This window comes from Cataglyphis hispanica, chromosome 5 (assembly GCF_021464435.1).
Source record: "Cataglyphis hispanica isolate Lineage 1 chromosome 5, ULB_Chis1_1.0, whole genome shotgun sequence".
Classification (NCBI taxonomy): Eukaryota; Metazoa; Arthropoda; class Insecta; order Hymenoptera; family Formicidae; genus Cataglyphis; species Cataglyphis hispanica.
Window position 1 is genome coordinate 3834112 of NC_065958.1, and position 26915 is coordinate 3861026.

The window sequence follows — 26915 nt, forward strand, 5'->3', positions numbered from 1 at the left end:
CGATATTTTGTATGCTTTATGTGATTATTGTATTATCTTTTTAAAGATTATAGACCATACTTAAGCGTAGTAAATTCTTTTTTGGAAAAATAGTTTTGAAAAATTTCTAATATTTGATTCAATATTTTTTTAATTCTACGCTCAAGTTATTTAAATATCTGAATATATATTGTCGTGTCGAGCACAAGGTATTAAACCATCAGATTGTTAACTAGAAAGTAGAAGTGGAAATTAGCGATTGATTGATAAATGTTGCGAACTCTCGACGATCTTGTATTAGATCGAACAAGCGATAATATAATTATAATTAAAGTCGTCTACGATATGTTCCATGCGCGCTACGATGACATTGACTTCCGTTGGTTGAAAAAGAGAGAGAAAGAGAGATAGTATCTCGTCCCCGTTACCAACGTTATTACGAAAGGAAGCATACGCCTGGCATCGCAACGGGATCTCCGGCGAGCGACAAAACCTATCGTCCGGCGCCTTTTCATTAGCTGTCTCGATGTGTGGGACGTGTAATTTAGGCGAAGCGCTAACTGTCAAGCACGCTAACGGGCGATCAGTGTCGACACGGCAACCTCTGGGCCTCGTCTTATCGATCTCGTTCCGTTGCCGTTGAATTGCATCGGTAAAGGGGGGTACGAGGGGAGAAGGGGGGACGTGATCGCGCAACATGCTCTCGCTAACACCTATATTTATCATACGTCAACCGGGCGCGCGCGCGACTGTTACATCGCGCGCTGATGAACCCGAGACGCGCGAGAGACGTGGGCGTCACGTAGCGCGACGTTAACTCGGCGAAATCAAAGTGATTTACTTATCAACACGATCGCCAGTTCCGGGGAACGACGGCTGCTGTGATCTAGCTGTTCCGCGCCGTTGAGTTTCACGGGTACGTGTCATTACGGTTACATGAAAACAGCCGGTTCGATAATATAATAGATTGCGCGATGATTCCATCGAGGGAGGATGGCGATCGCGTCTTCTTATCGATCATCGTCATCGTACGGTAAAATGGAGAATACGCACGAATAATTCAGCCATGTCTAACAAATTATATGCGCGTCGAATATGCATCGATGATGATTGGTTGAGGATTATTCATTATCAGATTATTCAATCTTTTAGCTAAATGGAAATATTAATTTCATTAAATAACTTCAAGTTTAGATATTAATTAAAAATTATATTTTTGAACGTATAATGCATAATTTATAAATTACTTTTACATCATACAATGAATGATATAAAAAATTAAGAAAAAAAAAAACATTATTAAAAATCGATTATGTGAATAAAGATTAAATATTGAAGACTTTGATAACCCTCCTTCCTCCAATGATAACATCATTCAAGATCGTTATTGCGATTATCTCACGGCATTGAAATCCAGAAACATAATCTTCCTAGGTTCGAAGGTTACCTCGTGATTATATACCAGGACGTTTAACGACAGGAAGTCAAGACAGCGATTTGATTTTATCTTATTCACTAGCGCCCCAACAAGATTCGCATACATCGACTCACGGTCAACTCTGTGATTTGCGCTATCGAGTTTTACGGGGAGTAACGACGTTCAGTTGCACGTGCAATTTGAGAAGGTTGTCACGAAGCATTTACATAGGCGTCCCTTCGCCGCACTCGATAAATTTCGAGCGTATCAATTATATCGCGACAGGGAAATCGGAAGAAACGCCGACTAGTCGTAACCAGAAATGGAAGGTATAGAGTACGGGGACAGAGAAATGTATGCGCGGTTCCGTAGCCTGTCGCGCTGATGACAATTTAGGATAGATCTCGGTACGCGACACAGCCGCGTATACAAAGCTCGGCATTGTGACGGTTAGACACTGCACCACTGGGCTGTGCAGGAGCACGATTACTGTATACGCGAGAGTATGAGAGGGGTGTGGGTGCCACGGGAGCCGCGTGAGAAACGCTGCATGCTTAATGCCAGCCACCCACGTGTCATAACTTAATGCCGTTTGCGATACCCGATACAATTGGGTTACGTTTAGCCGGCTGAAATTGCGCTTACCCGCATTTTCAGCTACCGGAGACACGATCCTGTTATTATAGTTAGTATAGGTATTGATTCATATGTATGCGATCAAATTTTATCGCAGGTATAAGTTTCTTTTTTTATATTATAATATTTGCTTAATGATCTAAATAATCTAAATGATCACATCTAGCGCGCGCGATAAAACATTTTATTAAAAAAAATTCATTACAGTTATATTTGGATGTAAGAGTTAATTATTAGGCTTCTTAAATTAGTATTATCTATGTTTTTTAAATTGGATTTAATGGATTTAGTTTTCATTTACAATTTACTCGGATATCCAGCAGACATTAAGAAGGCATTGTTACCCGCGATTTAAACGCTTTGTTCTTAATCTTAACCCGTCAACTGAATTGCCAGTGTCGTGAGAAATACGACGGTTTAAGTACATAACGAGGCCTGATTTAACGGCAAGGTTTGCACGTGTGTACGTCGATTTACAAAAGCAAGCATTAGCCATACAACGAGAATGACAAGCTTCACTCTCCGCGCATGACGACGGGAAGGAGAAATCGTAGCAGCACACACGTGGGAGATTTTACCATACGTGTAGCTACTACTGTGACACGCGATGACTCACGTGTGCGCACGGAATTCTTCGACGGGAGCGATAATATTTGCTTAGGAAATTGGACGTTTGTAAATAAGCTCCGATGCTCACTCATATGCAGCGGGATACGGTTTCGATAAGCACTCGAAAACAGCAGGCTGCGCTCGGCATACGAGACGACGGATGATTATTTTTAAATGACGATAACATCACGTAGAGTTAAGTCTAAATATTACTGTTGTTTCAACGCTAATGACAATTTGTTACTTTATTTCTTGGAATTAGTTAGTTTAACAAATATTTTACTCGAAAAATTGCTTCGCACATGACATAAAACGCTGCAACAATAATGGCGATTTCAACTATTTTAATAATCGAAAAGATTAAATTGTCCGTTAACAATCCGGAGTTGTATCTTTTTCACATTTTAATATTTGGTATATATTTTTAATTTTTAGCGCTGAACGCACGAAAGATGGCTTCACTATTTTCATCCTCAGTGATTCTAAGGAGAGTCTCGAGTTTATGGACAAAATGCTGGTTTTACTTCAGGTAAGAACAATTTCAAACAATCGAACGAATAAAGACTTTGTCGCACTATCATCATAGAAATCACGCGCGATTGTTGCTTTTTTATAGGGCAAAATCAATGTGGCGCAGACTCTCGTGTTTCGGAATGCTGTGTCAACGCATGGACCGATCGATTCTCTCTTACCTCTCAGTAACGTCCAGGTGAGTTCGACGGAGAATTGAATCTCTTTAAACGGCATTGAACGCACTTCCTGCGGACAAGAAAGTAGTTAATGCTCAATCGTTCAATCGTTGTTTTGTCTCTTGGTTGTTTGTTGCGCGCTGGTCTAGATTCCACGGTGCATTATATTACGGTTTCTCGAGTGCCCGCACATTCGCATATTTCGTATACACACGTACTTTGTGTCGCTTGGTACATTATTGCCGAGAGCTTTCCATTGTGACGAGGACTTTTTTGTTGTTGCGTAAACGAATATCGATACAAAAGCTGTTCTCGTGCTCGCGATAAATGTAATTTACGATCGCACAAGTACGAGCACTGAACGACTTTGAGACATTATAATTATCCATAAACGTTTCCTTTCAGACTGTCGTCGTGAATGATGCCACTCTCGCCAAATATATTTCCAGGCGAGAAGAAAATCACGATCAGATGCAATGGATCGCTTTTTACAAGGTAATTATGCTTTTACAGTGAACATCTAGATTTGTCGACACATTACGAAAATTGAAATACATGTCAACGACATTTAAATAATGATTGGCAAATCTGGATCAATATAGTTTTTAAATCATTCAGTTATTTGCATTTGAATAATATATTTTATTTGGAATATTTCATAAAATCTCTCCATCGATTTATCTTTTTTATAATTTGTGTACATAATATCTATAAACGAGAAAATTAAGCTATTGTTACACCATATTATATAAATACCATATTATAAAAATTAATGAACGAAAGTGGAAAAGTGGATAATATTGTATATGTTGATAAGGCAAACCTTGCGATAAATTATTATCGCAACTTGTCGTTCAGCATCATGTAACCGAAAGCCACTTAGAGATCGGTTTAATGTCGTGATAATGATTCGGCAGATTTGACAGAATAAATATATGTTAGAAATTGCTCGAGCGAAATAATTATGCCTATCTGCTCGCTTCGATGATCTGCCGCAATGATAGTCAGAGAATTTATCGTTCGACCATGATACTGAGCGACATTACCAATTTGTCAGCACTTCAGCGTATCAGTGATAAAGAATATTCACATGCTTATACTCTAATTAGAATCTTTTAAATTTTCTTTAAACAAATTTTTTGAAAACCGATTATTGTTTTTTTTTTTTATTTTGATTATATCTCATAAACACATGTATTTATTATAATTTGTAATTTTTTGCAATTGTTAACTCTCTTTTTTTTTTTATTTCTAAAGCGGTTTCTCGAAATTCTTTCAGCTCAATATTCATATATGATATAACGATGAAAGATTAATATTTTTAATTATTCATTATATTTATGTTCATCAATGAGAATTTTTTTGAGAAAAATTGATACGACTGGACAATTGAAAATTGGTTCTCATTTGTAAATTATGATGAAAAAAGGAATTTAATTAGAAAAAAGAATTCTGGACAATCATCTTACGCAATTAATAATCCTATATCAAATTTTGAACGTCCTGCAGTGATCAAATTATTTTACGACATTATCGCGATAGAAATTTTTCCGATGGATTAATCCCAGGGCATTAATCGATTGATCGGCAAGATTGATCGATTTGTTGGCGCGCTTTCACAAAAATAAGACATTAGTATCGCGCACGTGTAGAGTCATAGCGTCATTCACTTTTATTGTACATTTAAGCTTTTCGGCATTTCATCCCTAGCTTAATATACGAAAGTTGATAATCTAGTTTTTACGATAATCTTGATGTTGCAACGACCAATATTAATATATAAATCTTGTTATATAGATATGTATGTATAATTAATTGATCGTATCGGGAATCGATATCGCTATGCCGAACATAACTACATTCGTCGCGAGTTGATCTAATGCGATTGGTATTTGCGCGCACGCGATCCGATTCGAGCGAACGAATAATTGGAGCTAAGAAATCATCGAGATAATAGATAGTTCGGATTATTTGTTCTACATTCTGCAACAGTTATGCGTCATTCATTACGTACCTCTTTAAACAATGTGCTCTCTCCATAAGATTAATAATGTTTGATCGATTACGGTTCATTGAATCGCGCAATCGCCGTATTAGACATGTCTACTTTTATACGTCGCACTGACATTCCTTCCGGATACCGGTTGTCGATCAAGAATATTTCGTTAGATCGCGAGAATATTATTAGGGAAGTAGATGAATCGACGCTTCAACATGATTGGTATTTTGATTTCCCGCAGGAGTACGACAGCCTCATGACGGAGTGGCAATCGGCTGGTCGCAGGTTGGCCCTCGAAATGTCGGAGTTGAAGGAATGTGCGAGTCTATCTGGCACTTTGACGCCTCTCGGTCGGCTCCTCACGGACCCCACATTGAGAAGAACGTCTAGAGATGCCGAAGAAGCTATCGCCGCGCTCGAGGAACGCGCGGCCCCGCTTTTGCACATCGAGCACGTTAGGTAAAAGAATTTTATATTCATAATAAGCAAAATGCATTGTTCTTTTAGTATGTGAGTGTGAATTATATAGATTTTTTTTATTATACGTTTTATCGAACAATATATTTTTTATTAATTTTTATTAATTTTTATTAATTTTTAATAATTTTTAATTATTTTTCTCTTAAACGAAAATATTGATGTTTAATTTTTGCTTTTTTTGCTTTACTAATCAATAATCATTAACGTGTATTACATATAATGTCATCATAAATCTAGTGATCATAATCTGCAGTAGTTAACAATTGATTTATTTTTGCGAATAAGTTTTTTTAATTAAAATCATAAATTTGAAAAAACGACAGTTGCCAATTTTGTAAGGCGAGTATGTTGATAATATGTGCATCATTTTGCATTTTTGTTTTTTTATAAAGTATGTATTAAACAAGGATATTTTAATGCAGAGATAAGGAAACGCGATGGTCGGTACACACTTTCGATTTAACTTTTGCAGACTCGCAAGTTAGGTTTCAATATTTCGGAGACGAGAGGGGATGGCTGAATTTGTATTTTTAACAGTGTATCATGATTGTTTTTTTTTTTTTTTTTTAAATTTTTCCAGATTGTCGGTGAAACGAGCCCACAGATTGGTGGAGGAGGTGGGTAAAGCCGCCACCAGGCTGGAGTCTTCGTTCGAGTCGCGACGCGCGACTATTCGCAATCTCGCGGTTCTACGGAGCATCGAGGATCAGGCGCACGAGGTAAGTCTTGATCAAATTAATAGCGAGTCTGCGAATCATTCAACAAGTTTCGTAAATTTTCCTCGTTTACGATATATCTTGATTAATCCATAATTAAAAAATCATATCAACTTATTCAATCGACATTAATCCTAAATGCTAGTGCCAGCATGAATGAGTCAGAAAAGATATTGCGGTTAACCATGTTATAATTTCATATTTCTGATACACGATATACAAGATATACTTAAATATATAATATATTTATCAGCTATAAGGAGAATATAAACAAAATGATGACAGTTGTTTATGTTTATAGTTAAAAAAAAATATCGACATTATTTTATCATTCTATGAGAGTATACAATAATTATTCACTTTATCCAAATAAGATAAGAATGTTTTAAAAAGTTTAGAGTCACGTTGTGAATGTTGTTTAAGGGTTGATGACGGCCACCGTGGCCTTGAACCAGAAAAAGATTGTCGGTACACCGACTTGTTATTCCGCGTGCATGAAAGCCCGCCGTACATGACATGCTCTGCCATCTCCCCCCGATGATTACGCCGGAGTTAATGCACGCGGTGCGCTTATGTCGCATCTTGTATATACGCGGCTCACCTCCCTCTGAGACGCGCGTGGCCACTTTGCGCCGAGCGCGACTCGTCCATTGAATTCAGCAAGTCAGTCTTCCCTCGATCGACAAAGGGGAGTCGCACAAAGGGCTCCCTATTCTCGCTTCTACGAACGAGCTTTCATTTCGAAAATCGCAGCGCGTATACCTGGTCGTCGACGCGATCTCTCGACTTGATGTTCGATCCCCCATCGATCTTGCGCCGCAATGTGCCAGCGGCTTCTGTTATTCTTTCGTCCTTCGCAAATACGACGAGGCTTTGTTAGCGATATTAAGAGTATTCATTTCCATGTGGAGAAAGACTGCATTTATTTATAAATTATTATATATAGAGATATGTATTTTATTTCAATATATCTATCATTATTTGTATAAAATATTATATTATGAAAAGTAGATTTTTTTAAATTGAGTATGGGTTCAATTTTTCCGAATGAGATTTTTTTAGAAACATGTAGATCTAATTATGTGAAAGTATTAAAAATTTTAAATTACACTCGATGCGCTTTCTCTGGCAATTTTAGCGGATCGAGTGATTGTCCGGTCACTGATTCTGAGAGATGCCTAAAGCAAATACGTGTTAACGCGTTTTCCCCATGAGTATTAAGTGCCATGGAGATCGGTGAACGTAATCTTGTGCCTCTCGGACGCATTATACTCGCTATTTTCATAATGACGACGAAGTCCGAGAACGTGGTTGACGCGCGTTTACTAACGCATCCGAGTATAATCGATAATATGATGTGGGGATCGTGCGAGTCGATAAACAATCTAGGAAGCGGTGGTGTCGCGGGAAAGATTCGATGGACATGTTGTCAGAATCCATATATTCGACATCTCCACTCTACAAACATTTAAAAATTTTCTTTTACTTTTCCTTACGAATTCATAATTCATTTGCGAGAACAGGAAAGGATCAATGTTTTAAATATACATTTATATTTTATATTTTTAGATTATTATTTTAAAAACATTTCAATAACAAAGTATAAAGGAACAAACTATATTTAGCGTGAAAATCGATCGAGAAATCGTATAAATACATATCGTGTAAATAGTTCAATTTCACATTGCTTTTCTCGATTCTTCTTCTTGCACCGAGTTTTTGAGCCCGAACGCGGTTGAGGCGCGCGGCTTCCTACACGCACAAAGCATTCCTCGATAATTAGATACTCGGTGTGCGGCGATGTACGCGAAGTCATATACCCGATCGTCGCCACGCCACTGGACTTTCACTTTGACGAAACCGCTACTTAACGTCACGTATTATAATTTTGATCCGCCGATAACCATGGTCCTTGGATGGATTTCGTTCGTGAAAGGAAATGGCATCTCTCTACCATAGTTTATCGAAACGGACACGCACCCCGAACATTGAAACCCCGTCGACGGGATACCGTTGTGAAACGCTGATCAAATCGCCGGTTTATTAATCAACGATTCGTCTTCTAAGTGCACACTTTAGTTATGCTGGCGCAACGAAAATCATAAAAGAGCCTGGCGGTCGATCCGTAATGTAGGCACTTCCTTATTGCTACGGTTAATTGCCGCCTCGCGACGTACGGATAATGATAACGGGCTCCCTCTTCGCGGGATACCGTGTGCTAGGACCGGCGGCGCAATGGCGCCTAATCGCGATTATTCATCCCCACGTGGTACTTATTATCTTATTAACCGTGTGCGCGCCGATGTGATCAGCAACGCGTAGTGGTAATGGGTAGTTTAACGCGTTTTGCCCGGATCGATTCATCTATCATCGGCAAGCAATAGTAAAGAAAAGCAAGTAGCGGCTCGCGGGCGATAACGCGAGACAACATTATCGAATTGATTAATTATTAATCGAAATAATTTTCCCGTAAGCGCCACGTTGATTTGTTTACGACTGGAGGCGCGTTGGCATCTTACCCGATGTGCTTCTAAAGCCCATAGAGAGGTCAGAATAAATTTAGAATCCGATAATATAACAATCATATCCTTAAATTAAATATTTAATATATGTATTTCGATTGTTTCGATAATATAATTTGAAAAATTAGTGAAAGTATTATATGCCCGCGTGGTTTTTAGATTAAATCCAACTAACTATTTCTTATTATTGGTAATTTCGTATGAGTCTATACAAAGAGAATTTATAATAAAAGAGAAATAATCGAATACATTATAGATAATTTATACCGGTAGCATTCTCTCTGCATCTGTTCATTCTTCTCTCTTCTCTTTTATTAAATTTCCGGTGGGGCGCATAGGATGCAGTATCATACGCTGTATTTGATCATTCTTTTGCGAAATAAGCTCAACGCACGCGATCGGGCGATTTTAATCTCGATGATTGCCAGAGACATTTAATAGATCGAAAGTGCTCCGTACAGTGGCACGCATAAGAAAGGACCGACGTGTCCTGACCAGGAAGTGGGTCGGCGGTTCTGACAATTGTTTAATTGTTCGATCGAAGCACTTCCAGCGCTTTCACGTTACGGACGATCATGCAAGAGAGGCGATCCATATATATATATATATATATATATATATATATTATTCAGAGTTGCCTCATCAGCATTGCTAAATGAAAAATATTCTATTTCGTAAGATCTTATGATGTTTCGACCAAATCTTGGACGTTGCCTCTTAATGTCGTGTGACTTAATGAATAACTCTGTTATAAAAACCTAGTTATAGTGTACGAGAATAATCTCTTTCACACAATAAGACTGCAATCGTTACATATGTACCTATAGAGACGTAAGATATTCATTTTTTGCCTACAAGTTATAGAATGTTCTTGGCCGTTCTAATTTCAAATGATTGATACATGCGAATCTATTCGTCTATAAAGGAGAAGTAGTCTCTCTCTCTCGTTCAACATTAATCGGTGGTTCACCTCGAGCGAATGGCAGCGCCTTTCGATCGCCATAAAATTATCACGCTTTGTTGTCGGAGGAGGAGAAGGAGAGAAAAAATCTAGAAAACACGCACGACAATAATAATCACGATGATCGCCCGAAGCGAAAATCTCGTCGTGCATTCCGTTATTACGCGTTCTACTTTAATGATTCGTGAAGGCTGATGCAAACCTCCGCCTCCTCATCTCCTTTCTATTTTTCTCATTATTATCATAAAATAAAAAGTCTTTTCCCCCAAAATAAAGAAGATCAAAGAATTAAAAAGGATTAAAACATACAAATAAAAAACAGAAAATATAGTTATAGAGAAATGAAATTTGTTTTCAAATAAATTAAAGATATATTATAGTATAAAATATTTTTATATACCATAATTAGATTGCATTTTTGTTTGCAAAATTAAATCAAAATGTCCGTCGATGCAATTGAGTTTCTTCGTGGTCAAACAATTGTTACAGTCTTTAAGTTAAAGTTGGAGGCTCTGAAAGAAAATCAGTCCGACACTGCTCATCAATCGTTCGTGCCGCTGCGTGATCGCGTCGGCAACTCTCTGCTCCTCGACATTGACCGAACGCCGTATTTGGTTCACGGAAATAGCGCGCGTCGTCTCTCAACGACGATCGGAGATGAGAACTCGGGCGGGAAAAGAGGAGCGCACCGATCGCACTCGAATTAATTGCTGTAACACCGGTTCCTCCCTCTCGACGAGAGCGAACACTGCGTACGGAATTATGGACGTGTATGGGAAAGTGTGCTGATTCGTTCCTGACACGAAGCGGTCTCTTTTCGCATGAGATTTTGCGATTAATGAACTTTAATTTAAACTTCAACCCTTTATAAATGATTCGAGAAAAGAATTTCCTATCAAATTTTTTTTTTAAATTATAAATGTTTTTAAATAGTTTATTGACTTTAGCAATGTCTCTATTCTTTTCCTAAATAGGATCTTACGTTGTGAAATAATAATTTTAAATGATTTTATTCACTTTTGTGTCTCAAGAATCCCTGATGTTTCCCCGAATTGATATACGAATGAATGGAAAAAAAAATCAGAGATGCTAACACTGCAATAATTAAAACGTTGGAGGAGAATCCGTCTTGTATGTAAAACTGATTGTGTTTTCTTGTAATTTCATAGAAAGTAGGCATGAATTACTATTCGCCTCATACACGCGTGGCTATAATTTTGAATATTTTCTACTTCTACTCTTAAAGTTAAGATATATTTATTTCATATTATGCCCGTGTTAAGGCGTGTCCATCGACGTGAGAAATTTCCGATACAATATGTAAGCGCGCGGTGGACCATGACATTTTATTGAAAATATTTCTATGTTAACTTTTATAACGGTATACTTGCGATATAACGAGCTATTCTACGTTTAAAGGAAACGCGCGCTTTGCAAAGCCATTATGAGCATAATATGAGTACCTAATATCAGATTATTATGTTTCCTATTCTCGGAGGAAAAGAAACAGGATGCGATACATTACCATAACTCCTTGCGCGAAGAATCCTGTTAATTCTCCGTGTTTTTCCGTTTATTAAATTTCTCCCTTCTGCTATTCTTTCGTTAACCTTTGTACTTTCAAAATAACTTTCTACTTTGTTTTAACAAAAGAAACTGTCGGTCGACATTTAATTGTCTATTAAATAGATCGTGCGCTATAAAAGGTAGCAAGTGATCGAACAAAGATTTATTACCGACGTCAATCTAATGTACGTGTATCAAGAGTAAAACGGGCTTTCTGAAAAAATAAACTTTCATTTATCGTCCTTCTTCATGTAACCCTCATCTTCCTTGATCGCCGCGTATTTCTTGGATGCAATTGGCATTTTTTTCTCGTGTTATAATATGTGGAAGGCTTCCAGATTCAGGATTAATGTGAATTAAAGAGAGAGAGAGAAATGTTGCCGCCGGTTTGTACCGTCTCCTTCCGTTCGGCTCGTTTGTCTCAGTGGACGTGGATCGACTTTTACACCCAATTACGTGCGACGGATTGAAACCGCGTCACGTTTTACATTTACCCGCACTTTCCTCTAACTATTGGCCTGCCAGAGATGGTGGCCAGTATTAGAGAGCTCCTCCCGACTGACGATTACAGCGCATTAAAAGATCTCTTTGCTCGAGATTCGAGAAACGTGCCGAGTCTATTCGCAACGCAAATTTCCGGTTTTGATCTTTCTTCGTTTTTTTTTTTCCGCTTTCGTCATCTCCGAGAAAATATCGTGCTAACTTTCCTTCAAGTTTTCGACATTTAACTTTCAAAAGACCCGATCTGCTTCCATCGGTTATATAATTTAATTCTTCTTAAAATTATATAGTATGTGAATTATGTAAGCATTTAAATTAAGAAATTTATTAAGGTTTAATTTATAAGAAATTTGTGTTTAAATTAAGAATTATATTTTTGCAATATTATTTATAGATTAAAAAACTTTTTATTTGATTTTTTTATTTTTTAAAAAAGATTTCAATTTTTTATATTATGCTTATTTCATGGATTTATCGCATGATTGATTCTTAAAAACATTATAATTGAATTAAATTATATGTATATATCGCTTTTCGTATTTATAATGATATGCCTCTTTTCAATCTTTACATTATCCTTTCTTATTGTTCTAAAAAAGGCTTTATATAGGCCAACACTAAATAGATATTCCGGCTGTCGTGTAAATCGTGTATACTCTCGTCACGCACGGCCCAGCAATTTCCCGCAGAATGAATCTTATTGTTAATAAGGAAGTGCCAACAATTCTCGAAATGATGCGCAAGAGCGTGTAAAGCGGCGGTCTTTCACGATGCGATCACAGGGCCTGAGTAAATAACGGCGAATAAAACGCACGCTCGGGCGAAATGATCGCGTCGCACGTTCTGCAACGATCCAGACACGGTGCATGCACTTTGTATAATGCCTTAATTTTCAATACCTTGTTCTTCTCGAAACGTTAAAGACGCCGACTTTCTTTCATTTACACACCCAATTTGCGCGATTGTCGGCGGAAATTCCGGTTAAGAACTATATCGACTGTCGAAATTGAAGATTCAGATTTGTCGCCTTATATGGCAGAATTTTCATCTCGATCTCAAACTTTCCATTTTATTCGATCTTTTTATATAGTGGGAACAGCTGATGCAACAATAAAGTAAAGTTGTTTCGCTCGTACAATTTGCGGTCAAAAAAATATTCAATTACCATGTCGAAAGAGACCAACTAAAAGAGACGAAAAAAGCGACAATCGTGTCAATTATTGCGAATAAATATTAGCATACTTTTTTGCGTAAAATATATCTGCGATTCTGAAAAGACAATGAATATTGACCACGTGAAATTATTATTTGATGATGGCGATGTATGATGTACACACACACACATATATATAGGTGCATTAGAAAACTGTTAGTATCTGGCGATAAATATTGGTCATCTGAGAATTCATTAGAGTGCACTGTAGTGAAGGCCGCATTCGTTTATAATGATAGCAAGTACACTGATCCCGCGGACTATTACAGACATCGTTAGCGCAAACGGCCTGTTTCACGGTCAAACGCCCATGTCCATGATAATAAGCGCTCGCATCGGATTGACGATGTCTATTCCATTGGAACTGGGTGAGACGTGACTTCGCTGACGAATAATCGACCGCGATCGACCGCAAATGACGCGATTAGAAGTCGATAATTGGATCGTTCTAATTTCGGAAAGGAATAGCAAGAATTTTATTTGATATTACGTTGCTAATAATCATGTACGAAGATATGAGATATATCTTCTGCGTTGAAGCATTAGATGAAATGAAAATTATTATTGGAAAATGAATGGAAAATCAGACGAAAATAAAAAAGATCGAGTTTTACGTGATGAAAGTGATCCTCGAGAAAAATCTTAAAAGCGTGTCAGTTATAGAAGATTTATGCTATTTTGATCCTCAATCTAGGTATAACTTTCGAGATTTCTCTAGTTAGATATGATCGGTGAAAAATAATACTAACTCTATCGTTTGTAGAGTATCGTGATTGCTAGAAGAAAAAGATATTTTTTTATTTTATAATTATAAATATGTATAAGATTTCAAAAAGTAAAAAAAGATAAAAAAACTGAAATCTTTCATTCAATCTGAATAATCTTATTAAAATTTGTTTCGATTAATTAATTAAAAATTTCTAGTATTGTATCATATTGATTGAGATGATTCTTTCAATTGATAATTTTATTTATTTTTAATTTTCCTGTGGAGATTATTTGAATTTATTTAATGATTAATGCTCACACGAGAGAAAGAGAGAGAGAGAGATAGAGAGAGAAAGTAAGATGATTAATCTTCCCACCATAAATCAATAGCGCTAAACGCGTACTTTGACTACCTACAAACTTCCACTTGGACAAACGAAAGTGAGCTTCGACTCGTACAGTTTCACTGCAATCTTCCTGAACAGTTAGCGGCGCAAGAAAGTGAGTTTACGGACTTGAGCTCGAGGAAGGAACGGAAGGTTCATATTGCCCTCGGTGCCACGGCGGTGATGACTCACGAACACTCGGACTCGATCTCGCGCGAGGGCAAAAGTCTCCGAAGGCGGCTTCTTTCCATCAGATAAAGAGATGCGCGCCGGGCACGGCCGACGAAGGCGGACGCTTTTCCCGTTCGGGAGAGGGCCTCTCTTTGCGTTCGCTCTCTACACACCGCTCCTCGGCGCATATCAACGCGTAAGACAAGTCCGGGACTGCATACCTCTTACGACCGCCTGCCGTTCTTATCTGCCTATTGTGCGTGTACAGTCGCGTTGCTTCATTGCTAAGCGTCGTGTTACTCCTGCAATTTCGTTGTCTCGCGAGGGCCGCGAGTAACCGCTATCTCTTCTGTCGTTACACAGCTCAGGATGATAGCTCGAAACTCGAACTTTCGTCAGACAATTGTTTTCCGCGGTAGATTGTACAATTTTGATATTGATGTTTAAATAAAGATATCCTAAAATTGGAACTATTTTGATAAACATATTTATATCGAGATGAGATTATATATATATATATATATATATATATATATATATATATATATATATATATGTACTTGGAAGTAATAATTGATGAAAATTAACTATTATATTAATTGTTTTTGCAGAAAAAAATTAGTTGTATTTTTCTTACATCTGTTCTTAAAGAATATGATAATGAATTACAGATGTGGAGAAATAACTAATGTTTCTTTATATTAATTGAAATATCCAAAAACGATAATACTCTATGAAAATTTTTTTTTTATTATATATATATTTACATGTATATATCTTTATAAAAATAATCATAAAAATATTTAACATATATTTTGTAAAAATAATCAATATATATTTTTATATATATTTATAAAAATAATTTAATTTAAACACATTGGCATTAATAATGCAAATCTCGTATATCTTCTTCATTCTCGGATTTTCGAGTCTTATTAATGACTTTCGCGAAAAATTGCGGTCCATTAAGAAACCGACAGCGTGTGTATTGTGCTTCGCGGCGAGTTGCGCTGCTTGTATTGCGCGGCCACCGCAGAATGCATCTAGCCGAGAGACTCGTGTAAGGCTGATACCATTGTTGTACCGAAGCATATGCAAATAAGTATGCGGCGACCTCTTTGGCATGTCATAACGCCTTATAGGTATAAAGGCTGCGTTTCCTGCCACAGTGGCGACGAGTCGGTCGTCGTCGTCGTCGTCTCATCGTTTTCTTTTCCTTTCTTTCTCCCGTTTCTCTCTTTTCCTCCTTTTCTCTTACGCCGCGACGCGCGGTTTATCGTTTCTACGAAAGATCCCACAAAGGACAGGATGTCCACGGGTCATTGAGTCTCCTTTCCGAGGATCCTATTCCCTCTTGTGGTTCTCCTATAACCCTTTCGTGATCTCTCTCTCTTTCTCTATCTTCTTGCCGCAAACTTGCTGTTTGCAGAGAATCTCTTTTGAAGTAGATACTTCGTAGAAACACATGTAGAACGGTAGACGGTGGGTTTTACTTTACTCCGTCATGTATGTTTTTTTGTAATTATATTGGTTTTTAATTAACATCGTGAATTTTGAAAAATTGCTTTCTCTTTTCTCTTTGTATGTGAAAGTTAAAAAGTGTTTTAAAAATATATGACTCTTCTTTTTATCAAAAACTGAAATCTTTTTTTACTGTTGAATAATTTATTTTGTGAATAGTCTGTCTATTTTCCAAAATTATTATTTTTTTTTTATTTTATATTAGACAGAGTTAATATTTAATATGTTCTTCTATTATCAAATTAAATTCAATAAACTTTGTATTTCATATTTATTTTACATAAATTAATTATACGAGCAATCTTTGGAATAAACAGATTAGATTGCTGTTAACAGGCAAGCCAGTTTAGAAATTAAATTATTTACTGACGATCACATTAACATCGAAATGAGGAAAAGTATTATGGACTGTCTCTCTCGTTCTCTGCGAGAAAATTATTTTATTTACTGCTTCGTATAATTTCCACTCCTTCGATCTATGTCTTCCGCGATTTTCTCGACACAGAATGTAGAACTTTCTCATGAATGGCTTCTCTTTTCACGGAAGCCCGAGATAACGAATACCTCACCTTACACTTTATACGTGCCCTTTGGTTCTTGAATCAGACGTGAGAAACGGGCTCCAAGAATTTTCCTCACTTTTTTTTTTTATATTTTCACATTGCGCTTCCTACATTAAATTACGCGTAAATAATAACGTTATGAGCTTTGCTTAGAATCCGCCCGATGATATGACGTGATTACCTTTCACTTAGTATTCATCCTCCTTAGCGATGATAAAACTGTTAGATTAAAGTTGATCTCTTCCTCGTGTATCGTATATTTATAAAGGTCGATATCTATTTTTCAATCAGTTACTTGTTACTTTCAATGTCGGGAATGATTTATCGTAATTCCTGCGCACTTAACCGTTTGATAAATCACCGACTATGTATATTAGAGATGAAAGATTGCGCAACATTTCGATTAAATTCTAGTTAATCTTCAAGAAAAATTAAACTAAATTACTAGAAAGAGAGAAATATATATAAAAAACCTAATTTAAACAAAATTATTTAAAAGGTAATAAAAATAAAAAGTATAAAATGGAAATTATTGACATTTATTGTTGGTAATATTATGTAATGAAAATACTTTTGAAAGTAATGGAAAAAATTTATTATTATTTTTTATATTTTTTTCCTTAGTTTTATCATCCCAAATCGTTCCTAATATATAATTAATATTTTCTATTATTTTCTAGTATTTCTTATTCATGATTCAATAGAAAGTATTAATGTTCACATGTTTTCTATAAAAAAAATATATGGTAATACCACACAGATATTATCATATAATTTTTTTTTTTTATATATAGAAATGTTAGAATTATATGCCTTTCATTCTTTTGACATGGAAGTGTCTTTCGCGTATGCGACGTCGCTCGTGCCAAAACTGCATCTACGCATCCGTACCGGTGCACGAAGGAAACGGTTTGGATTGCGTGACTGGTATTCGGTAACAGAACCGTCGGCATCATTAGACTTACCAAAGTATTACCGGTCGCTTACCAGAGTATTATATCCTTCGTGTTCGTTAAGGGGTCGTGGAACCAAGTTTCGGAGCTCTTCGTAGCATTACGGAGAATTGGAAGGGATGCCAAAAACGATATCGAATGTCTGACTCGCGCAATTAGAACAAAACGAAAGTTAATGGGATTAACGCTCTCGGCAGCCCAATAATGGCGATCTCGCGGGACTGAATCTCTTAAAAGGATCGTCACGAATTACAATTGATTGTTGACTTATACAATTACTCGAGGACTAATAATCTTGTTGAACTGATGACATAGACTTAAATAGAATTGACTTTTTTTTTTCTCTGTTATATATACCTACATTATTTTGAAGTGATATAATTTCGATATAATCTATTAACAAATATATGAAACTAAAAATAGAATAATAGGTAAAGAAAGAGAGAGAGAGAGAGAGAAAAAAAATCCTTTCGTCACGTTAGGTATATGAGTTAGGTATATGATTACATTATAAAACTGTATATCTTTGATGATAAAGTATTGCTCAAGAAAATGTCAATTTTATACGAGACTGTAACATCTTGCATTTTTTTATTGCAACGTAATTATTTGGCGAGAAGGCGTCGTAAGAACGCTTGTAAAATTCGAATAGGCGTTTAAATAGTTACTGCGCACGCGGTGCGAGGTGTAATTTATCAATTATTGCTAATTGAATTGAGCGGTTTAATTGCGTAACGGCGCGTTTGCGCTCGCGAATTCCCACGTTATTGGACCATGCCGACCTTGAGGAAGAGTTTATCTTTTGCACCGTCGTAATCCGCCTTTGGCACCGCTAATACACTGTGACTGATTTAAGGCGCGTTCTTTATAAAGCGAAGAAAGACAGAGTCGATTCAACGAGAGGGAAGGAGACTCTTATGAAGAAATTATGGTGTAGATTATGATCGAATGAGATAAGAGGTAGGACGAAGAATTTGCGCGCGCGACCGTTAGGAGATTGAGAGGTTCTCTCGTTAAAGGAGAGAGATTAGAGCAAAAAAAGAGAAAGAGAGAGAGACAAGTTGAAAAAGGAGTAGATAATGTAATCATTCATTAATTGTGATAATCGCGCGTTTCAGAGATCCGCGAACGCTCTCTCTTTCTCCCTCTCCTTCTCTCTTTCTTTCGAACAACTCTTCTGCGAGCGCGGCATCGAAACACACCGCGCCCATATCGGCAATTAACTCCGTAATTAGGCGTAAAGGCGATAAACTGTGCGCATGCAATATAGCTATGCAGGCTTGAGAATGGTCGATTCGATTAGCGCCTCTCTTCGGTCTCCTTATAGAATCTCCTATCGTAACTCCATCAGGACTGCCCCATGACAAGCCCGTGTATTTATTCGTGTGTGCGCGGACGGATAATAAATCGCACCCTGTATTCTCTAGCATTCGTGGCCACGAGGACCTTGACTTTGATACCGGCTGGATAAATATCGCCCTGTCGATTGCTATACGAGACTCGAATATAGCGCGCGAGAACGAACCGCGGCCGCAAAGCTATCTCGATTATCGCGGAGTCATCGTTTGCGAAGATACGCATAAATATAATCTTCAATATAAAGCTAGTTCTAATTCCGTTATATCTTTGAGGAAAGTATATCGGCTTTTAATACTATCGCTTAACTTGTCAAAGGTAATTTATATACATCGAGAAGAAAAATTGTTTGTATTAATTTTATCATTGATTATAAGATATATATTTTGTAACGTTTACAAAATTTTTTTATTTGTCAATGTCACTGATCGCATTTAAATAAACTTGACTGTTAAAAAATATTAATCGAGATTTTACCAAAGTATTTTAATGAAATTAATGCATATTAAAAATTGGAGAAAAGTCGTTCAAGTAAAAAAAAAAAAAGTAAGTTTAATACATTGCATAAAAAATATCTTATAGAATTTTTAATAATATATTCATCGAATTTTGAAATTTGACGCCAATTTCTTACGGAGCACCCTATACATTTTCCCCCTGCCATTTGCTCTTGATATATGTTTTCGATCTTTGACGTTATCCTTCGTGCGAGCGATCTATTTTGCCGAACCGGGCTTACGAAAAAAAGCGCGAAGTCGAAGGTTCATAGGTCTCGGTAGGAAGGCAAACGCTTCATCCTGTAGGAAGTGCACGATCCATGGATCACGCTCGCTACCAATGCCTCGTCGTAACCTCACGGAGCATATCGACTGCATCGCACGTGTATGCGCTTTGTAAATATTTGTATGATGTATAGTGTGCCGTATACACATACAGTTCGTACCTTAGCACCATATTCGTCATGACGTATAGTCGCGAAAAAATGATCAAGCTTCGTCGGAATGCTAATGTTCTTTATCATTTCGAAAAATGGAGTCACTTATGTTCGATAGAATGCATTAGTACAATATTTGGCGAAGGATGGGATAATTAATTTTTTTTGCTTGAACGTTTTTCTGTTATTTCAAATAATGAGAAATATAATAATAATAATAAAAAAAAATATTAGTAATATCAAAAATAAAGATTTTTTAAATACAGGCCGAATAAATGCAAAATATGTCTATACAGTACACAATTGCTACAAAAACATAATTTTTTATCTCTTTTTCTCGGATTTGTCAATGTCAGAAAAGTATCACATCCGCGATCAAGCGAGATTTACTTACGATCGTCTCACAGTCCACTTTCGTACATTACTCTGGACAAATTTATATGAAGCGGCTTGTTGGGGATGGCAAGATCAGACTGCGTGTTCTCTCTCATCGATGTTGAAACAGGTTGTTGTACGCGACACCTGCTCTCAGACCTGAAAATTCTTTCGCGAGGCCCGAGGGTCCTTATCGAGTTCGCTCATCTCCAATCAGGCCTACCGCGAGCCAATGAATAATCCTGATGATATTTCGCCGGCATTAAACCGCCATACCTCTGCTCGCATCGTTGTCGTTACTCACCGTCCTCTCGCTTCTGTTCTGTCGTTACTTTGTAATTATTTTCTCAGCGAGACTACCGCTGGAATTTGGCCTTCAATTCGAGAACATCACGCGTGTCAATTTGAAGACTTGAGTCTTTTGCACGAGGCTTCTACATATTGCATCGATTATACGTGAATTTCAAAACAATCTTGTAAATGTATATGTATGATAATTTAATATAACAACATAGCTGTAGTTGAGACATAAATTCATATTCGAAGCAATTAATCTTAATCGTGGAAAATTACTGAGACACAGCCTAGAAAAAATTAATTCTATAATAATTCTATAATAAAAATATTAATAAATAAATCCTATGTTAAGTAGAGTTTGCTTTGCTTTATTTTACACGCACGCATCGCGATATTGAATGTATCACTTTTCAAACTCCGGGAATAAGAGTAAAAAGTTGATTGCTATAACGTGATCACGATCACAATCCTCGTGAAATGGAGAAAGATTACGCGCTTTCAAGGTGGTAAACCATAAGACCGAATGAGAAAGTGTTATAAGGGTCTCGGCGCTTTATTTGATGACCTTGGATTACCAATGGAAACCGAGATATAAATATAATTGCAATCACGAAGACGACTTTCTTCCTTCGCCTCTGCTCAAGTGAATTTTTGTAGTGCCTGCAACGATATATCGCTGTTAATTCCCTGTTACTTCTCTCGATTCACAGCAAAAAGAAGATCCGAAAATGTGCTTCTTGCGGTTGAATCGATGATTTGCAACATGATGGCAATATCTCGGTCATTATCTCGCAGAGCATTAAATCCTTCCCGTTCGTTTTTTTTAGGGCGATTGCTCGATGTCCACATTGTTTTCGTTTATATCGGAAAGTCATCTGAGATTTGTGCTCTACTAATTTTCGATGAGAAATCGATCTCGATATTATTAATTCGTCCCGTGAAACAAATTTTGAACGAAATTGCCGAATGTGATACTTTTGTCTGAATCGTCTGCTTGTATCGTTCGTATTGTTTGCTATAGAGTGAGATTATAGTGTTTCCGCAATAATCATCGCGTAATGATTTTATTGCAAAGTGGATCCGTAAAGTCGCAACTGTGTAGTGTCCAGAAATGAAAACACGGAACGATGAGAGCGTAAATTGTCGCCCCAAATCGAACGATAAACTGTTTAACTGAAGATAAAGAAACGGCAATTAAAATTCGAAGGAAATGATTTTTTGTCAGTTAAATTTATGAATTTTTATAACGAATAGCACAAGTATGTGAAAAAAATTTTGAATTAGGAATACTTCGTCTCTCAAGAACTTTAACTTTGTTCTCGTGGGAAAATAAAAATTAATTTTTTTTAAATAAATTTTAAACCTAAAACAAAAACTGTTGTTTTACACTGAATTAAAAAGTATAGTACATTATGTGTGAAGGAATGATGTTTAATTTTCAATCATATAAATAGGTTTCTAAAGTATCGTCGACTCTTACGAAATATAATCTCTATTTTTGCCAATGTATATAAATGAACTTTAATATCGTGCGGACTTTGTTAGATCGATGATTGTCGATGACTCGGATATTGCATCGATCTCGTAGCCTTATCGAGTTTGTCGACCGACATAACGATTGCCGGGGCGACGCAATCGCGCAATAACACAGCAGTAAGTTTCACGATTCTCGATCGATCCTTTGTCTCCTGTACGGAACAAACGTTGTTTTTTCGCGACGATAAGGCGTCGAATCACGAGGTGCCGCTGTCGCCGTCGTTTTTCTTGGCAGACCGGCCATTCTTGTGCAATCCTTTAAGACCCGTATAAATTATATTACGTTTCTCTCTATCCATCGTTGCGACACTTTTCTCTCTTTCTCTTCTTCTCGTTCTTGCCCTTATTCTTCTCTCTTTCCTCTCGATGGGTTTCGCGAGCGACTTTTATCGCCTGGTACTGTAATCTCCATCGTAACGTATGTATATAAAAATATAGATGTCCACTTTGTCGCAAGAATATTTCGTATATGTTTGCGACATTCTTGCCCAGTGTGGAATATTGCGGTTACATGTGCTCGATCGAGAGCGCAATCGCAAAAGCGCGATCGTAATTTACGCGGAATTCCTTGCCGGGAGTCATCATTATCCTCTTCCCGCGACTATCTTTTCCATTTGCAATCCGCGTAGGATGCTGTGGCCCACTCGCACACAAAACTTGTTCTGTCATTTATTGTTCAAGATAAGGAGAGCACATGACACTAAGCCTATTCAAAATATAGAATTACTTTACGCAAAGATTTTTTGAAGAAATTTTAATTTTTTTTTATTACGTTAGAAATAATTTTGCTTATATTAATAGAATATAAATTAAAAAAATTATTATCAAAAAAAGAGATATATATGCAGCGTTTCAAGTAGAAAGATTACGAAAAAAGACTTTGTTGCTGAAGAAAATATAAATTTAATATGAATAGGAAAATATAAATTTAATTAAAGAATTTATAATTATAATTAAGTATTTTTGAATAAAATATGTAATTTTATTTTTGAAGATACAGATTAACATGGTCAATTTGCTTGACTGTCGTTAATTAAAACCTACTTTGCATTACATGTTTAAATTGGTTTTTAATTAAAGTGCGTCGTTCTAGCATTAACACTTTTGCAAAAATTTATAATTTTTTTCCGCTAAGAAAGAATCAATGGGATTTTATGCTTGCTTGCTGTCGCGAATCAACCAGTGAATCACCTGGCGCATTCTCGAATCGCTAATGAGCGGAATGACTGGTTGGTTCCTGGAACGCCCTGGTATGCTAATTGCCACGTCTATGTGTAAGCGTGTATGTGCGTACCCGCTGCGTTCCACGCACGACGCGTGTACGCGCATTAATACCACTTGAGCGCACAGTCAGGGTGACCAAATATGTCGTGTATAATCTAATCCGATTCTTTCTATCTTTTGTGCTTTCCCTATCGTTCGTACGGTTAGTCTATTCTCTCTCTTCTCTAGGAATTGATCTTGAGCTTTTAAAACTCATAACTATTACTTTTACTAGAGAAACTCTAAGCAAATTATAACTAAAAATTTATCTTTTTTTTAAAGCCTTACGTTTCTTCAGAAGTTGGCGATTAAAGTTTAAGGCTCTTGATCTATATTAATACATAATTTACATATAGTCGCCTTTTAAAATATTACCTCGAAATAGATGAATTTATGCCTTGATAGGAATATTTAATATTTTCCTACGCTTTAAGATTAATTATTAGATACTTTGTCTCTTTTCTAATTGAGAAACACTTTGAAACGCGAAACTCGTTACAAAGACGGTTATGATTAATTCGATTCATTAATTAAACATAGTAAATCATCATTGCCTGAGAACGAGATTTGCTCGACTGTAGAAACAAGGGAATGGCAAATAAGATTTATTTCCGGGCATTGTTTTTTTTTTTTTTTAAATTGCTGGTCGAAAAATAGAAAATGGGCAAAAGTGACAAGGAGAAATTATATATTCGTTATTTATTCTTGTTTTCCTCGCTATTGAAAAAGATATCTAATTGATAATGCACGTAATTATGATGTTATCGCGTTCTTGGCACTCAGGCGCTTAAGAAGCCACGAGGATTCTCACTCGTCAGGGGAGTTCTCTTCATGCGAGCAACGATGCAATCATAATTAATCTCACGAGGTGGAATGCGCAAAGTCGGTTGTGACAAATTCCCGACGGTATCGGCTGCAAGTAGCTCATTATTATCGCTACTTCTGCGCTTGGTTGTGTCTCTGTCGATCCTAATCGACGCCGATCTTCATGACAGTACCGGTCGATGTCGTTTCGCTGCATCATCACGCATAAGCCACATCTGCAATTTCATCGCAGACAAAGCTACGTATGCGTTCGAAACAATCGCCCGAGGAGATCTCTCTGATCCGCGTATGCAGATATCAATACACCGATATGTATTATCGTTGAATAGTTATTACGAGTTGCATTAACGATATAATGTTTAATTTATATTCTAAAACAAATAACACGCGCGCGTGATATAAGATTAAACATCTCGGTGTTCATTAGAAGAATCAAAGGATGGAAGAATTGGAAATTCGTTGCGATCTTATAATTCTCGCGCGAGTGTTTAATCACTCAGGAGAAACTAATTAACGCCGGCGTGGTATCCGGCCACCGGAAGTGTTAACAATGAGACGCTCGTTCTCAGGAAGCGAAGCACTCTCGCTACGCGAATCTCACGCGATACGGTATTTGACCTTCGACGGCGGTTCATGTCACCGTTATTTTTCAAATTCACTTGGGGATTCTGCATTAGAGGACGAGAGAGAAAGAGAGTATGCCTTAAAAGAGCTGCATATTAAATGCGGTTTGCTCGTGAATTATGCGGCACGAGAGATCCCTCGAAATCTCCGTCGCCGGTGGTCATATTTATTCGAGATCCATCCGCTGGACGAGGATCCTTATTACAGGAAATAGCTTTACGAGATCCGGTCGCGTCGTTAAGTATGCATGGCCCGACCGCAGGCACGACTTTACATCCTGAGATGTTTGCGGAGCATGGGACCTTCTAATCTCCCACTGATCTACCACGGTTCTATCTCTCTCATGGTTTCGTGATATAGCCGAGAAGTCTCTTATGTTTTTACTTACGATTTCAAACGGCGGATCTACCTCAGTCTCTTAGGTAATCGGCAGAATAAAATCCTCTCTACATTAAATTTAATCTTCTTCATGTCGTGTAGTAAAATTAATGCTAACATGCGCGTACAATCCTCTTACAATATTCCTCATTAGCATTGATAAAAATATTGCAATGATAATACTGTTTAAGCGATATAGTTATCTATATTTTAAGACAACTGTTTTTGTAACTCTTATTTACATCGGTTTAACTTGCATCGGATTAATTTTTGCATTTATGTACATATATATATTTTTTTTTTTTTTTGTATAAGGGAACAAGTTTGTTTGTCTATTTTTATATTTAGACTGATTTATAAAGTTAATATTTTATATTCATATATGTAAAACTTTTACATGTTATTTTGTATTAGAGATCAAATTGCTTATTTTTCTATTTTCGAGTTTTTTTCAGTTTATTTATATTCTAATGGTTTGAACCGCATATGAAGCAAAAATAAGATAGTTGAAAGAAAGTAACAGAGATAGGATAGAGGGATTAAACATCTTTTCATTTAGATAAATTAAGAGAAGATAAACTTTTTTCTTTTACAAAATTAATAAAAGTAAAATTAAATGAACAGCATTTACTTTCTATTTTATATATTAAAATAAAGAGATATAAATTACATTTTCTTAAATATTTTTTTTTGCCATTATGTGTCATTTTTTTTACTTTATCCTAAATTTGCTAAGAGAAAAGAGCACATTACGATATACAAATACATATTTTAATAAAAATGTTATTCAAAATTACTATATGATACAAATTATTTGCTATAAGCATGAAGATTCTTGAGAAAAAATTATAATTTAGAGAAAAAAAGAGAAAATATGAACAAATGCAAAATTCTCGGTATGTACCTGTGAAAATTGAAGGTGTACCAGGAGCAACGTGCTCGAAGTCTCGTGCGTCGCGATAGATAGTGGGGCGTATGGTTCCCGGTGTGGCGTAGGTACATCTTAACCTGAGATCAGTTCGGGCTCAGTAACTCCTTCTCTGCCGCAGCATCCGACTGCGGCAACGAACGTCGCGCGCGAAACCGCAAAACCGGCATTAAATTTGGAGCTGGTCGTTCGCGTGTCGTCAATGATCGCGCAATGTCGTGCAGATGAACGTATCATATGCATTTCTGCGCGATCGAGTGCGCTGTAGCCAGAATTGGCTCCTCTCGATGAGATCGAGGAAAAGAATAATATTGCTACCATCGAGATTTTAATTTGATTTTTCGGATCAAGCTCTCTCAGGTGTTAGGACATAGGTAGAACGAGAACGGATAACAAATTGTCGAAACGTCGCATGATGAACGATTGAAAAATGTGTCTCTATGAGATCGGATCATGGAATATCTTGCGGACATTCCCCGTTGACACATATAAATACGAGTGAGTCGAAGCGATTGCTTATCATGATTCATATAAGCTTCCATAGCATAAGAATTTTTATATATGCATGCTGCATGACATACAGCGCTCTAGGTGATGTTTCTCGGCATGTTTCTTTTTTTCTTCATTTCTGATCGTCGTTGACAGTGATTAATTTCTGCTCCTAAATTGATAATGTATCCGTACCTGTCGATTGATGCAACAATGTTTCTTTGTGTAATTATTCTTTCAATTACGAGCAGTTGTACAATCTAATTTAGAAAAAAAGATGCCGTGTACATTGATGTATAATTGATATCTGATAAGGCGCT

General features: G+C 36.7%; 1 protein-coding gene across 3 annotated transcripts in view; it reads left to right on the forward strand.

Moving 5' to 3' along the window:
- The window catches only part of LOC126849658 (puratrophin-1-like), a 261721-nt gene that overhangs the window by 176941 nt on the left and 57865 nt on the right, over nucleotides 1–26915 (forward strand). For all 3 annotated transcript variants that reach the window (XM_050591699.1, XM_050591698.1, XM_050591697.1), the window contains exons 7-11: nucleotides 3077–3170; nucleotides 3258–3350; nucleotides 3736–3825; nucleotides 5571–5788; nucleotides 6390–6528. In XM_050591699.1, the coding sequence (XP_050447656.1) occupies nucleotides 3077–3170; nucleotides 3258–3350; nucleotides 3736–3825; nucleotides 5571–5788; nucleotides 6390–6528 (634 nt within the window). The remainder of the gene's footprint in view (nucleotides 1–3076; nucleotides 3171–3257; nucleotides 3351–3735; nucleotides 3826–5570; nucleotides 5789–6389; nucleotides 6529–26915) is intronic.